The 16416-nt window shown below is 38.8% G+C and overlaps 2 protein-coding genes across 3 annotated transcripts; one reads left to right on the plus strand and one right to left on the minus strand.

Annotated features, from left to right (window-relative positions):
* Window positions 1–47: 47 nt before the first annotated feature.
* LOC139937856 (mitochondrial glutathione transporter SLC25A40-like) lies at window positions 48–8825 on the minus strand. Of its 2 annotated transcripts, none has more exons than XM_071933214.1 (10): window positions 8442–8825; window positions 7675–7734; window positions 6900–7039; window positions 6400–6467; window positions 5757–5881; window positions 5241–5414; window positions 4390–4499; window positions 3302–3383; window positions 2863–2943; window positions 48–2112 (listed from the first exon to the last, which is right to left on the minus strand). In XM_071933214.1, the coding sequence occupies exons 1-10, from the start codon at window positions 8584–8586 to the stop codon at window positions 1991–1993; spliced, it is 1107 nt and encodes a 368-aa protein (XP_071789315.1). In that variant the 5' UTR covers window positions 8587–8825; the 3' UTR covers window positions 48–1990. The 2 variants fall into 2 exon arrangements, with proteins under 2 accessions (XP_071789315.1, XP_071789314.1); XM_071933213.1 differs by having other exon boundaries at window positions 6900–7042.
* A 126-nt stretch (window positions 8826–8951) lies between these two features.
* Window positions 8952–16176, plus strand: LOC139937430 (non-homologous end-joining factor 1-like). Its single transcript, XM_071932571.1, has 8 exons — window positions 8952–9105; window positions 10678–10909; window positions 11667–11894; window positions 12475–12613; window positions 13440–13501; window positions 14192–14306; window positions 15067–15275; window positions 15754–16176. The coding sequence occupies exons 2-8, from the start codon at window positions 10691–10693 to the stop codon at window positions 15853–15855; spliced, it is 1074 nt and encodes a 357-aa protein (XP_071788672.1). The 5' UTR covers window positions 8952–9105; window positions 10678–10690; the 3' UTR covers window positions 15856–16176.
* The last annotated feature ends 240 nt before the right edge of the window (window positions 16177–16416 follow it).

The following is a 16416-nucleotide window of genomic DNA, read 5'->3' on the forward strand; positions in this document are numbered from 1 at the left end:
AAAATCATTCATATACAAGATAAACCAACTAAAAACCAACCTGAATGTACCTGATTGTATACAAAGTTTTTTAATTAAATTCAAATGGCAATATAATAAATTATTTATCTTTAGTCAAGTCACTGCCTGAGCAGTAAAGATATGTACAAATATAAAAATAGTTGGTTTTAAATCGATACAAATTATCCAAACATGGGTCAAATCAAATCAGCACTATCTGAAATTTTACACAATTAATGAGACAATTACTGGGCTCCAAGCATTTTCTGAAAGGGATATGACATACATAAGACAAATTATGAAAGGTTTCAATCCTTCCAAGCCACACAATCACAATAACAACTTCATCTTTGGAAACTGGTTGACTGTTCTGAGTTGCTTAATGTCAATACTCAGGACTTTTGTTAAAAAAAAAACAAATTAAGAAATGGACAACTTGTTTTTTCAGCGACACAAAAAAATTAAGTTGCAATAAGCTTTTAGTTCATGATGGGGCTTTGTTATAAAGACATCAAGGAAACAAACGTATAACTATGTCTGTAAACATTTCGAGACCAAATGCAAGCAAATTATTGCGTTCATTTTACGCATTAAAACGATTTACAAAGTACAGACCATTGTAGCACACTCTCTTTCCAACACACAAACTGCAGGTACATCACAGATGTATGAACGTGTAACATGAATACCAAAACACCATTATCTATATGAACTCACAAAAATTACCTCTTTCCCCTATGACACATGTGGCTGCCGTCTGCTATGCTCACAATTATGATTGTAAAATTGTAGAGTCAAAACGGCACACCGCCTATAGTTTCCTTTACACTGTATAACACATGGGAATATTCGACTCCAAAAAAGGCGAAACCATGATTATTTTGGATAATGACAACAGTTGAACTGGGAGTTCTTTTTGATCCACTGCCCTGGAATCAAACAGAGGCTATGACCTCTGTTGCCCCATGTCTTGTCCTTGGTGCCCCTTCAAAATGTTTCCCATAGGCTTTAATATTTTACGAGAGTGCCCTTAGCAAAATGCAAAGACTTTGCCCTCTTGAAGATGACATTCCATGCCTGCAGTAGTCTCCTGAGTTACAAGTGGTCTTGATCCCATTTACTCATTTTTAAGTTAAATGTCAAAATCAAAAAGCCTCTCTCAAAATGTTGTCATGACCGTCTTCTTTTTGACTGTCCATTAACACTGGTAAACTATATTACTACATTTCAGTTTAGAAAAAAAAAACATGATTAATTTTATTTTGTGGTTGATGTTGAAAAAAAAGTTTGGTTGCTTGGTGCCAAAAAAAATAATTTTTTTTTTAGTTTACCTTCTTTAGTTGTCCAACTATATTAAACGTTTTCCCAAGTTCTCTAAAAATGTTAATGCAACACCTTAACCCCCTAGCATGGAGGATGCCCCTAGCAAGTATAAATACTTCGTGTTTTTTCCCTTACACCGATGTATACTCAGTACTTTCATAAGTGCAGTGAAAACAAAATCCACAGGCAAATCACATGGGTGGGATTGAAACCCACAACCTTTGCATTGCTAGAGCAGATGTCTTACCACTAGACCAACAAGCTAGCCCCGTGGAAACTTTGAGTTAACAGTGCTTTACACAGTTACTCTTCATCCCTGATGCAAAAAATATTAAAAGCAAGTATTCATCCTTTTTACTAAAGTTAATACTGCAAAATCTTGACCTCACAAGTCGCATCCAAAAGGAACCCTTGACATAATTTGGTAGTCTACAATAAGAATGAGCCCCCCCCCCCCACCCATCTTTCTTTACAGTCAACCAGTTCAAGGCAGAAGAAGAAAACCCATTTACATTTCTTGGGGATCGTAAACCATTGTTTGAAGAATGACTCCTGTGCTACTGAAGTAGTTCTGTGGCCTTGACTGCAGTTGGTTGCCTCCAAGCTGCCTGTAAAAGTTCCCTCTTGAGAAGGCCCTTACAACTATTCTGATAACAGTGGTTTACTTCTACAGATATGTCTGCATTGCCAAGGCCGCGTTGCGTTTATGGAAGAAGGATTTACTGAATTCATACGTTCCGATCATCATAGCGCATGCTGGAGCAACTTTAGCTATTCTTGGAGCAATTCCTGCAGATGAAAATGACAAAATGTAGAAGTTTTTGTTTAGTTTAGGAACATGAAAGTATTGTTTTTGTTTGATATGCAACTGACGTGAGCCGCATTGACGTGAGCGAACATCTTACAAAAATTCCAGAAGTAGTTTTGTTTTTAGATTCAGTAAACAGCACTGAAACATTTTTTTTTTATCAAGTAATAAACCACAAGGTAAATTTTACTAGAGCCAGACAATTTTTATGAGACAAAAACTTGTAACCCCGAATTAACTTGCCTCACTCAACCAACTTTGATTTGATATGATTACACATCCAACAGCAATTGGCGAATAATAAGATAAATAGGAAACGAGAAGAAATGTTCAGGAAGGGACTGAAGATAACCCAATCCACATGCAAGGCTGCGCTCCGAGGTGGGAATCGACAGGGAAAAAAACACAGAGCCAGAAGAAATAATCAATTGACGTCAGGAGTGGGACTGAAAACCCTGTCCCAAGTGAGGCTCCAGTCTGAGGTAGGATTCAAACTGCCGGGTCTAGATGTGAAAGGCAGGGAGAGGGTTAGGGTTAGGGTTAGGGAGAGAAACCGCTATACAATACAATACAATACAAAAATGTTATATACTGCCATGTTATCAAGACCACTGAGCCAACCTGAAGGCTCTGGTCTGAGGTGGGATTCGAACATGGGTCCACAGACGTGAAAGGCAGGGAAAGAAACCACTGAGCCATTCTGATGCCCTCTAGATGACCTTGAGACTTACCTGCAAAGAGGCCGTTAACTCCTTGTTGGGCATAGATTGTTCTCAAGATGTGCCAGGTAGATACAGATTCAGCTTTGGCATCTAAGAAAGAGAAAGTTGTGAAATAGTTGTTTATTTCCTTGTTAAGTTCCTCCTTCTGTTGCAAGAGTACATTACAATGGGCTACAATCAGATACATAGATGACAATTTAAGCACAGAAAAAAGTGTTCTAATGAGTTTAAAAGCTGGTATATATGTGACTTGTTGGAGATTGGGAGGGTGCTCATTCCATAGTAATGGGCCAGAATGGGAGAAGGATCGGGTTCCCCATGTGAGTAGCATAAAAGTCAAGAAAATCCTTATTCTCCAGCATAGGGGCCTCTTAAGGCAAGCAATTCACCTGATGAAACAAAAACATAATTACACTACCGCCAATTGAAATGTTTTTTCATGACTCACTTTTACTAAACAGCGCATCTCCAAGCTCTATCTGCCGGTGGGTCTTGACGACGTCAAATGGATTGGTCAAAACAGCTGCAATCTGTGGCAACCAAATAATTAAACGAAAAAGTCAAGAGAGTTCCGTCGACAACACAATTGTTTACAACTCGGGTCAATCCCTTAAAAAAGTACTCAACAGAGAAAACACTTTGGTACTTTTTTGTACAACATAGAAATCAACAAACTAACTAACTAAAAAAGTTGTGTTGAAAAACGAAAAATTGAGAAGAACAGGATTTGAACCAATGACCTCCAGATTAACGTTGCAGCACTCTACCAACTGAGCTATCCTAGCCCTATGTTGGCAGTCTGCCTAGATGGTCAATGTCTTTGTATGGGGGTGACCAGTCAGAGGCCATTCAACCATGTCAACAATACAGTCAGGGGTCAATTTCACAAAGAGTTAGGATATTAAAAACTTAAGGCTAGTCATTACTTAAGGCGGGAAAACTCATCCTTACTCGAGATAGCACTGGTCCTAACACTTTGTGAAATCCACCTCAGGGCAGTGGCAGCAGAATTATTTAAAAAAGAAATTGAAAACAAAATGTTCAAATGGAGTAATCACCGATTATGTTTATAACAACTACTTAAAGGCAGTGGACACTACTGGTAATTACTCAAAATAATTATTAGCATAAAACCTTACTTCGTAACGAGTAATGGGGAGAGGTTGATAGTATAAAACATTGTGAGAAACGGCCCCCTCTGAACTGACGTAGTTTTCGAGAAAGAAGTAATTTTCCACAAATTTGATTTCGAGACCTCAAATTCTAAACTTGAGGTCTCGAAATCAAGCATCTAAAAGCACACAACTTTGTGTGACAACGGGTGTTTTTTTCTGTCATTATTATCTTGCAACTCTGACGACCAATCAAGCTCAAATTTTCACAGGTTTATTATTTTATGCATATGTTGAGGTACACCAAGTGAGAAGACTGGTCTTTGACAATACCAATAGTGTCCAGTGTCTTTAACATGGTACAAAAGCATGAACCCAAATTTGATTACTAAATAATAAGAATGAATTCAAACTAAGTTCTTACAACTCCTGAGACAGCACCCGAGAAGAAGGAAGCTAGGAATGTTGGTTCCTTCATGTGGTATCTCAGACAGACTCTAGCTTTCATGTACTCGTAGTTCATCCACAACAACACTACAAGAAACAAAACAAGTGTATTGTCACTATTTGATTACGACTGTAAGATTATTTTTTTTCTTCTTTTCTTTTTCTTATTTACCCTGGGGAAACCTCTCAGTGAAATACTGTTTTTCAGAGGTGCCCAGCAACTACAAACAAAACATTAAAATCTTAAAAAATATATTTATAATAACATATTGATAAAGAGCCATCTTATACATGATAGAAAAACAGCAACATTTAAATAAAGACCAAGGATATTCCACAACAGCACAATTGCAGATTTGATAACCATATCATGTAAAACCTTAGATACAGCTAGACACAGATAGCAAAGAGAAAAACATGACCCCAGACCAATTGTTTTATTTCATTTTATTTCAATTCTGGTTGTGAAGCCAAGTACACTAAAAAAGCGAACTTAATCACATGACATAAAGACATGAGAAATAAGAAACTTATGGCAAAGTTTCAGTTTTAAACCCTGCAGAATTATTCCAGGGAAAAAACCCTCACAGTCAGACAGGTAGCAACTAAAAACCTAATCCACATAGTGCTCAAGTGCGATCTTATCCGGCGTCCTAGAGGTGCAAGGCGAGGAAAGATACCACTACGCCAACCAGACCACTCTAATTTGATACTATTTTCAGTAAACATTAAAGAATTCTTCAATTAAAGTTTCACAAATGTTTTTTCTAAGTTAGACCAGAAAGCAAAGAGTTCCTTCCAAATATTGACTCTAGACTTGGCACTCACTTGAAAATGGAGCATCCCTGAGAAGTGTGGGACCCAGACCTCTCCATAGTGATAACAAGCCTTCTTCATTTACAGATGTCCGGATACAGCCTACCAGCTCATTGTAGGTCAAAGGTCGTGACTGCATCTTGGTCCGAACCAACTCCAGAGGAGAGATCACCGTCACAGCGAATACTGCAGAGGAAAAAAGATTTCTTATTTGATATATTTCCTTTAAACAAAGCCAGCCTCAAGACTCTGGCCGGATGAATAAACAGAAAATGCCAGTTCATAAAACAAATGTATCATTTGATGTTATAAACTTGCAAAATTAAAATTGTCAAATTTTAAGTTAACCAAACTCTGTGTGGGAATCTCAACTTCAAACATCAGTTGATACCTCTAAATCCCAAGTTAACACCAAGCTAGACTTTCCATATTTTTTAATAATCCATCCATTCCTTCAGTATACCCAATGTTCCCATTTAAACCCGTTAAGCCCATTTAGGTTCCCATTGGGTATGTTCCTTGACTTACCTCTTGCTATACCTCCACATGCCATGGGTATCGCCAAGCTAGACTTTCCATTTTCATAACCCATCCACTCCTTGAGTTGGTCATAGCATGTGTAATAAAGGACAGTGGCTGGTACTGCCATGAGGCTGCAGGACAAGAGAAAGACAATCTACAATTAGTCCATTTTTACCGAGACCAGGGGTGGGGCAAATCTTGTGAATCAATTTACCTTCTGAAGATAAACTATGACAGTAAACTTGAAGGTATAGGCATGAAAAAAAGTCTTTTGGGAGAAGTGTTGGTTCTGAGAAGAACAACATACACCTGTACTCTACTCATCTTCATGAGACAACACCGTTTCTTCTCGGAGCCAACACTTGTACAATAAGAGTATTAATTAAACATGGTTGTACAAATGTACCTGGAAGTTTACTACCTATAGTTTTTCTTATGATCCACACCAGGCAAACCTTCAAACATCACTTGACCCAATAGTTACTCCTGTTTTCTTTAACCCATCTATTAATTTTGTAGCTAAGCTTTTGTACAAATTAAGCATCTTCTCAAAAACATAAATTTGCTCCTAGTGCATACATTATTACTTGCACCGTCAGTACTGTGCTTCGATATAAAGTCAGTTCAATATTTAAAAGAAGTTTCTTACAGTGTTGGCGGAAGTCCACTCCATAACGTTGTAATTCCTTCATGTTTTGCGATCTTAAAGAATGCATCCTGGAAACAAAACAAGTAATTTTTATCTGAATCAGACATTTTGGACATTGCAGATATAAATAGATCCTAGGTTAGTGGATATGGTGTGTTGTTATCATGTGACACAAAGTATGGTAAAATCATCATCATAATCACTAAGCGGTTGCAACCGAGATTCCATGCACAACGTCACGCTAGAGGTGTTTATCCCTCATCATGTTTGGAAGATCCACTATTTCAGCCTCCGTATCTCTCCCGATCATGGCGATGTAGTTGAGTGGTCGAGGTCCTCTATTAGGGCACGGCAGTCTCCAATATAACACGCCAGGAATGACCAGGTCTTTAAAATGGCAATGCACATTGAGGTTTCTGTGCTTGTTTATTGGACGATCTAAAAGATGTAGCAAAATGTTAGGCTTCTTTTTAGTTCAAAGTAAACTAACAAACACTTACAAATGTTCCATTGAAGTGTCCGGGTCGTTTGTACCAAGCGTTAGCATTGATGGATGCTGCGGCGGCTCCTTTCATTCCATTTCCATTTGTGCAATGACAGATGTGATCCATTAATCCATTGCAGTACAGAAAACACTGTCCTACTAGCATGGGATACACAAATAGTAATAACCAGTTCAGCAAAAAATGTACAATCTTTTTGACTTTACGTGGAAAATTCACAACGGGTCCAACTGGTTACAGGGTGGGTGGACAATTTGGGATCTGTCCTACTGGCCCCATTAGGTGGGGGATAGCGGCTCTGCCCTACTCAGGCTACTGGGCCTACAATGTAAGAGTAGGTGGGAGGAGGATTGGGGTTCTGTACCCGGGTAGGGGAAAGTGATTCTACCCTACAGGGCCCAAGGGTTGACGGGTGGAGGATGGGGATCTGCGGACTTCTGCCTTCTTAGGCCAATGGGGTGGTGGGTGGGTACCCGGGTAGGGGAAGTGATTCTGCCCTACTGGGCCCAAGGGTAGATGGGTGGAGGATGGGGGATCTGCGGACTTCTGCCTTCTTGGGCCAACGGGGTGGTGGGTGGGTACCTGGGTAGGAGATAGGGGTTCTGCCCTACTGGGCCCAAGGGTAGATGGGTGGAGGATGGGGGATCTGCGGACTTCTGCCTTCTTAGGGCAACAGGGTGGTGGGTGGGTACCCGGGTAGGGGAAGTGATTCTGCGGTGGGCCCAAGGGTAGATGGGTGGAGGATGTTCCTTCTCCTGGCATTCACACTCACCTTTAGCCATAGGTTTCATCTGAGACTGAAGTCGTATCTTCACCACATCCAATGGAGTCACTGTAAATAAAGATTGATTAGTAAGACTTTAGTCAGTCAGCTGCACCACAAGTCAGACCACAATGAACAAGATGCAATATCCATGAATGACCTTATCACGAATTCTGCATGGCTGATTTTTCTCTATCGTCAAAAGGCATTGTGGGAAGGAAAAAGGGGCTTTGAAATACAATGGAGACCCAGAGGCCGTATGGCCATGACCTCTATAGCTCTGGGGTCCTGGCCCTTTGCAAAATGAAAATAATTTCAAATCAAAGATTGTGAATGTGTACTGTACACTTCTGTCAGGAATGATGGATCTATCTTGGTACAGATGGCTATCTGCTGCCATCAAAGTAAAAATTACCCAACCGAGAGAGTGTCCCACAATTTACACCTTTTAACTTCACAATATTTTTGGATTCCGTATGGCGCCACCACTTTTGAACTTATTTTTACTAAAAGGGATCTCTCATTGAGGTAAATTATATACTATATTATTTCATCTCGAATGAATAAGTGGCGCCAGCATATTGCCATACCCACGGTGGAAACATTTCCTATCTTGTAATTTTGCACAAACTGACAAAGACAGTAGTCAAAAGCATTCATTCATTCAAATTTGGAAGGTATCTTCCTTGTAAGTTGTATCTTTACTTTTCAATTTTCAGTTGTCATCATATAAATAACAACTATTTTTAAAACTCGCCCTTGTTTATTTTACTCACTAAATAAAGATGTTAAAATGGCTCCTGTCCCTGAAGCTATCATTTGCTGGACTGGTGTAAGAGCTCCATGGTAAGCCGGCGGGTCACCGTCGGCCATTGCCGTCGGGTGGTCCTGGTGGGCCTGAAGCGGCGACAACGACGGCATGTTCGTAGACTCAACAAACAAGTTTTTTTAGCACAACATTGACATGCACACACGGTAAAATTACGTATCCCAGCCTCTCATATGGATACTACTGACAGTGACAGACCAAATTCAACAGCCATATCATGTAGCGAGCATTTTGCACTCAATAAAATGGCAAAAATCCACATAAAAGATGATGACAAATTTCACTTTCAATCGACGGCGGCAGCAGGCAAACTCATGTCTAATCACGAGCAATTTACATTTCTTTACGCAATCGAAAAGAGTACAGAGCGCCACCTTGTGTTAAGTTTTACTAAAAATCTCAAATAAACTATTTTGGCCGCGTCAAGTGAGGGCGTTCTTTAAGAAAATGGCGGCGCCCATTAGCAATATTTGTGACAACACAGTTTGATATGGTTTGATTGTCTGTTTGATTTACGGGAAGTCCCTGCTTTATGCAGCATTGTGTGATTGTGACAGGCTAGAAGAACAATTGAGAATTCGACACACCATATCAATATACATTATAATAAGGTAAATTAGGCATGAAATTCTTATTGAATTGAAACTTTGAAGGGAGATTGTCATTGTTTACAATATTACAATTTATCTTGAGTCTGTTATAGCCTATAGGAGAGACCTGACTGGCATATATTGACAGTGACTGGAGTCTGTATTGAATGCTGTTGACCCCTGTTGACTGTCAGTGTGTCAATAGGTTTACACCTCGACTTGACCTTGAGTCCTTGAAATATTGACGTTTGTGGATACGTTAGGTAGCGTTAACATTTATATTAATTATAAAAATAAACCATGTTTACTTTCAATCAATATTCTTTGAACATATATGTTGTTAAAGCCATTGGACCCTTTCGGTAAACAGTGTTGTCCAAGGCCCACACTTTGTGTACCACAACTTCTATATCAAATAACAAACCTGTGAAAATTTAGGCTCAATCAGTCATGGGAGTCGAGAAAAAACAACGGAAAAACCCACCCTTGTTTCCGCGCGTTTCGCCGTGTAATGACATGTGTTTAAAATAAATCTGTAATTCTCATTATCAAGAATTTATATTGTTTGTTTTTCTGTTTTCTCAAAAAGTAAAGCATTTCATGGAATAATATTTCAAGAGAAGTCTTTCACCATTGCCTTCTGTAAACCCTGTAAGTTATTTGTAAATCTGTGAACTTTTTCTTTTTTCCTGTACCGAAAGGGTCCAATGGCTTTAAGCACTAGACCACTGAGCTAGTCCAGTACCTAGAGACAGTTCGAATCCTATGTGTTAGCAGCTGGTACCGCAATGATTTAATAGATGTCTTTGTTTTCATAGAACTCCCGAAAGTATTCAGTGCTTAATACACATTTGTGTAAGGGTAAAAATAATTTGTAATTTATTTCCCCCAATGCAAAAAATAACATCTATGTCGAACGAGTTGCCAATAGTGACCATGGATCGAAAGGGTCCAATGGCTTTAATAAATACAACAACGAAAATAAAAACAAGGGAAGGTCATTTTACATTGTTGTGTACTGTAGCTTGCAGAGGTTCTAATCAGTCATCCCTTTCACTCTCACTGAGAGTCTCGGTCACCACGGTCACATTTTAGTAAAATCATAATTAATCATATTGGTTCAATTTTGTATTAAAGCTAATTACCAATTTAGTATTTTTAGGTCACAGTATAATTATAACCATCAAGGAAGAAATTATATAATTATAATTTTATAAGCCAAGGCTTTTAGAAATAAAAAACACAAATTAAAACAAGATTGTAAGAAATAAATAGAAGATGTGATGCTGACAGTTCTTCAAGGAATTTATAAACAACATTCAACAGTTTGCATTGACTTTGTGAAAATTGATTTATATTTTAGAGAAAGATTGGTGCATTTGTCTTTTTACTTCTTTTTTTTCAACTTTTTCTTTTTCAATATTCAAAATTTAGATTGTTTGATTTCAGAAAGGTAAATATTTAATGTTTCAACCAGATGCAAGGCATGAGATTTATCAAATAAAAAACCTTGATCTAAAAATAACTACAAATCTCAAGACACCTCATAGGTCTAATCATTAGTTTTTATTATCATTTGTATTTTTTGTACAGTGTTCGCTACTAAATGGAGTCAGGTACAACGAGTTCCTCTGCAGAACTTGAATGGAGACGACAATGGAAACCAGACTTGGCAACGCAGGTGTGGCAACAAATCCAAATCAAGAAGCAAGGAATGCTTGTCAAGTTCATCTTCCGAGATGACTGTTATGAGATTCTTTTATATGACATGATCACAATGTGGTCGGAGGAGTGCAGTAAAGATGCCTTCATTAAGAAAGCAAAGGTAACCTAAGCAAGAATAATTAATAATAATAATAATTTGGGGGGGCTAATCATCCTTACTCGCAGCTAAGAGCTGAATTGCGAAGGACGCGGCTACAATGTGTTCGAGAAGCAGGCATGCAAGGGTGCATTCAGCTGCCAGCCACATCAACCTATTATGACCACGGAGTACAGCCAAGATCGAAAGTGCTTGATTTTTTCCTGAGGGAGGAAAACCGGACAGTCTGGAAAACCCTCGTGGCACAGCAGAGAACCAACGCACAACTCAACTCACATGTGGCCCCGACCGGGAATCGAACCGGGGTCACCTTGCTGAGAGGCGAGCGCTTTACACACAAGCCAAACATGCCACCCACAAATTGATAGGTGCACAGCTACAATCATAGGTACACCTTTTGTTACAAAGACATCAAATGAACAAATATTGGGTATCTCGTTGCAGATCTTATATTCAACAACCTCGAGCACTTTTTATTCATTAATATTGACACAGTGATTACAATTGATATACATAAATACTTGCTACATCAATGGTTTCTCAAACTGCTTTTCATCAAATTGAATGGAAAGAAAGGAAAAATGTGTAAACATGATTGTGGCTGTGTGCAAAAGCACCCTAGATTTTTCCCAGCAATAACAATAATTTTAAACTTAATATTTTTTAGCCGTCCTGATTCATGCTTGCAACTGTTCATTCAAGAATATATTTTTATTTTTTATATGGCAGAATAATGTTTAAATCACATTTCTTTTCACAGAGATTGAATCCCAATGTTGAAGCTCCTGTAGCGACACTTATCCAGCATCTTAAAGATGACCTTAGTTCGCAGAACCTTAGCTCTAAATCAAGCTCAAGATACATGTACAAGATCATATACTCTAGACCTCCAGCTGAGAGTAAGATTACCTTACAGCTCTTCTCAAAGCTTCCTGGAAATGTTCCCTTCAGGTGGGAGTTTGATGGACGAGAGGCCAGCAGTGATATGGTAAGTCAAGTTGGAAGTGATACCTGTTGAGTAGCAACAAGGATTCCAGGGGAGTTTAGAACTTTCCCAGAAAGGAAGATGGAAGATGACCAAGGGTAGCTGTAAGACCTTGGGAGCTGAGAAAGATTAAAGGGATGTTATTGGCCTAATCACCAGGGCACTAATGTAAAACGCATTGAGATGGTTATTGTAAAATGCGCTATATGAGAACTAGTCATTATTATTAACATTACAAAATCTGACAAGAAAACCGGCTAGAGCTGGCGTAAAGTGCTGGCCTTTTACCAAGGTTGCACTGGTTCGATTCCCGACTGAGGTCGTATGTATTGGAGTTGCCACGGGTTTTTTTCTCTGCACCCTCCAGTTTTTCTTCCTCCGGAAAAGTCTAACAATTTTGATGTCTGGCTGTGCTATGGTTATTGTATATGGATTGATGTGGTTGGCTGCCAAAGGTGCTTTGTACGCCTGCGGCTTAAACATGTTGTAGCCGCCTCCTTCGCAATTCAGCTTCTCAGATGCAAGTGAGGTTAATAAGCCTCCCAAATTACAAGTTATTAATTGTTAATGACTCCCTATGTAGTATGCACAGCATCTAGCCACGCCCCTTCTCATCATGGTCTCAGAGCTATGCAGACAACAAGGAGAGCTCCAGAATCTACTGACAAAGAAAGATGCTGAGATTGAGGACTATAAAGCAGACGGAGCAAAGGTCTCAAGGAGTAAGTCTCTTTTAAGAATAATAGTCTTAGCATCCGGGATGACCCAGAAAATCATCCTGATTGACATTTTAGCTGTATTTTTTAATCTCTTAATATATAATTTGTTTTCACCCTTACACCAATGTGTTAAGCACTGTAAGTACCTCATCGAATTCTGTGAAAAAAGAAATCCAATCGGGTGGGATTCGGACCTTTGCATTGCTAGAGCAGATGTCTTAACCACTAGACCACTGAGCTAGCCCGGTACCTAGAGGCAGTTTGAATCCTATCTGTTAGCAGCGGGTACCGCAATGATGATTTAAAGATGCTATGTCAGATTTTTGGCCGATTTGAGCCAAAAATTTTGATTTCAAATTCAATAGGTATTTTGATGGGGGTCGAGAAAGTTACAAGCTTTCATTTGAGCCATTGCTCAAAAAAGTCTGCCAATTAGTAGCAAGAAAATAAAGCGCTCAAAATTAGTTTTTGTCAGGATCCCGACAATATGTCACGTGACCAATTCTTATGTGTTTTATAAGAAACGTTTTAAATTTTTGCCATGGATCCTGACCATTAAAAGTAAAAGTTAGAGCGGGTGATACTCTTTGAAATACCATTCACTCAAAAAAATCTATTTTTTAATGTTTGGGGCCAAAAATCTGACATAGCATCTTTAATAGATGTCTTTGTTTTCACAGAACTCTGGAGAGTACTGAGTATTCAGTGCTTAATACACAATGGTGTAAGGGTAAAAATAATTTGTAATTTTTATCCCCAATGCAAAAAATGACATCTATGTCAAACGAGCTGCCAATAGTGACCATGGATCATCATTTTTTCCATTCAGGAAGTCTTCTGACCGTGCCATTTGATGCGAAAGCATTCCGAAATGAGATGACTCAGTCAAAGGTAAAGGACAGTCACATTTTTTTAAAAAGATTATAAAGGCAAACCAGAAGAAACGTAGGATTCCAACTGCGTCTAGCTATCGGGCAACCTCAATAGTCTAGTTAATTGCAAGGGTCGTGGGTTCAAATCCCACTAGAGTAATATGCCTGCGATATTTTGTTTCACAGGACTCGGGAACTGAGTATACAGTGATAACACACATCGGTGTATGGGTAAAAACCAAAATTAATCTTCAGAAGAAGCAGATTTTCCAAACAACACAACTACTTTACCTTATCTTGATTCAAAGAGAGTAAATGTCAGTGACGAAAGTTAATGCTATACCCCTTCTCATCTGAGACTCGGTAGTTAAAGGTAGTGGACACTAATGGTTATTACTCAAATAATTGTTATCATAAAACCTTACTTGGTAACAAGCAATGGAGAGCTGTTGATAGTATAAAACACTGTGAGAAACGGCTCCCTCTGAAATCTGGAGGTCATGAAGTCGATTCAAACTTTTCAGTGAGAAACTTCATCTTTCTCAAAAACCACTTTACTTCAGAGGGAGCCATTTCTTAAAATTTGTTATACTATCACCAGCTCTGCATTGCTTGTTACCAAGTTAAGTTTTTATGCTAATAAGGATTTTGAGTAATTACCAATAGTGTCCAGTGCCTTTAAGATGTTTCTTTGATTCTTTTCTTGCAGTTTTTTGAGAGGCAGATTCAATCTCAAGGGAAGTGTACATTTGATGGAATAGGACAAGAGCTTTACAAGGAAGTCATGATGAAAAATGCTTGGTTAAACAAACCTGAAGAACCAGGTATAGCAAGAAAATTTAAATACATGTACTCTGTATCTTAGATATTGGCTTTCACCCAAGGCAATAATAAAAATAAGAAAAAGATCCAGTTTTTATGTAGCGCTTTATACACCCGAAGTGCGGCTCAAAGCGCTTCCAACATTATAACCCCTGGTCACTGGGCCTTAATTCATTCCTAAAACCATTTCAGCTCCCTGGGGAGTATACAGTCAAGACAAGAGACTGCAGCCAGCTTTTGTACAGATCATTTTTAGTTCTATGCTGATTTTGACTGGCACAATTATCCCTCTTTGTATTTTACAGACCCACTTGTTTATTATATGTTCGATGATGTCACAGAAGAAAATTTAAAGACCTAATATCTCAGATATTGTCCTTCACCCAAGACAAAAGAAGCGGCTGTCATTTTCCCTTGTGGTTTATTTCTAAAAACTAAAAAAGTAACTAGAGTGTACAAATTTGATTTAAAAAAGTAAAAATGCAGTATGCAGTTGATGACGATGTGAGCATCTGTTGCAAGGTTTGATAAAAGATGAAACTGTAGTATGCAGTTGAGTACGATGTGAGCATCTGTTGCAAGGTTTGATAAAAGATGAAACTGTAGTATGCAGTTGAGTACGATGTGAGCATCTGTTGTGAGGTCAATAAACATTTAAATAAATCAGACTTTGAATTGCTGTCTTCCAAGGCAGGTGTATAAAGCCTTTGGGAATGTTCTATTTAAATTTATGAATATTGTATTATCCCATTATCTTTATAGAGCATTCAGACGAGGATGTACCGGAAGATTTATCAGGTGATGAAGTTCAATCAGTCAACGAGACTGGACCCTCATGGGCCAACCGGTTACCACCTTCTCTTGTAGCTAATGCACAGACAGTTGGCGCTAGTGTCGGGTCACCTACAAAGTCCATCACTCCCAAAGGGTCACCAAGAAAGGGTGCTCCGTCACCGGGCAGGTCAGCTGAGGTAAGCCTCATGGTGGTGTAGAAAGGATTAAGCCTTGGTATCAAAAATGTTAGATGGGTTTGATTTAGCCTTCAGCAAAGGGCATAATTGCATTACAAGACTATACGACCGTTGATTTCCATAATTGTTAAGTGTCGTGCTAAACAGAAACACAAGAGCTTGAGTCCATTGCTCTTAACCGCTCAGACTTATTGAACTTTCTATGGATATATCGTTTGAAGTTGGTTTCATGAATGGATAGGAAGCCAATTCATGGGTGTGGCGGTTTCTTAATTTTAAGTAATTTGTTAATCATCACCTGACATGACAAGCCCAGACAGCCACTTCAAGGTGAGAGCTACACCTAAATCAACTGTCACCAGGGGCGCTTTTCCACCTACTCCTTGGGCTGAAACAGGGTTACCTCCTTCACAGTCCCTTAGATGCCAAGTAAACGTTTCGAACGGAGACTAACACACATGTCTCTCTTCCTTGACAGGATGCAGAGCTTGCAAGACGTCAGGCCCTTGAGAAGAGACTAGCCGATGAGAAAGCGAAGAGAGATCTCCCAGTCAAGAAGAAAAAGAAGAAGATCTTCTGAATCTTTCTTTCAGCTTTAAGAAGAGTTTGTTTTAAAATCTATATATAGATCAGTGCCAAACTAGTCAAGGCAACACAATACTGTATGAAAGGAAATGTATGATGGCTCTGAAGGCCCATCCAACAAATTCATCTCTTTTGCATCAAACCATGACAAACACTGATAGGCATGATCCCAATCAATCTGTCTAATTTGGGAAAACATCTATCTCATCAAGTTAAAGGAACACGTTGCCTTGGATCGGACGAGTTGGTCAAAACAAAAGCGTTTGTAACCGTTTTTTATAAAATGCATATGGTTGGAAAGATGTTTTAAAAGTAGAATACAATGATCCACACAAGTTTGCCTCGAAATTGTGTGGTTTTCCTTCTACTGTGCGAACTAACATGGTCGGCCATTTATGGGAGTCAAAATTTTGACCCCCATAAATGGCCGACGTGTTAGTCGACGAGGTAAAAGGAAAACCACGCAATTTTGAGGCATGTTTGTGTGGATCATTGTATTCTACTTTTACAACATCTTTCTACCCATATGTATTTTATAAAAAACGATTACAAACGC

Source organism: Asterias amurensis, chromosome 5, assembly GCF_032118995.1.
Source record: "Asterias amurensis chromosome 5, ASM3211899v1".
Classification (NCBI taxonomy): domain Eukaryota; kingdom Metazoa; phylum Echinodermata; class Asteroidea; order Forcipulatida; family Asteriidae; genus Asterias; species Asterias amurensis.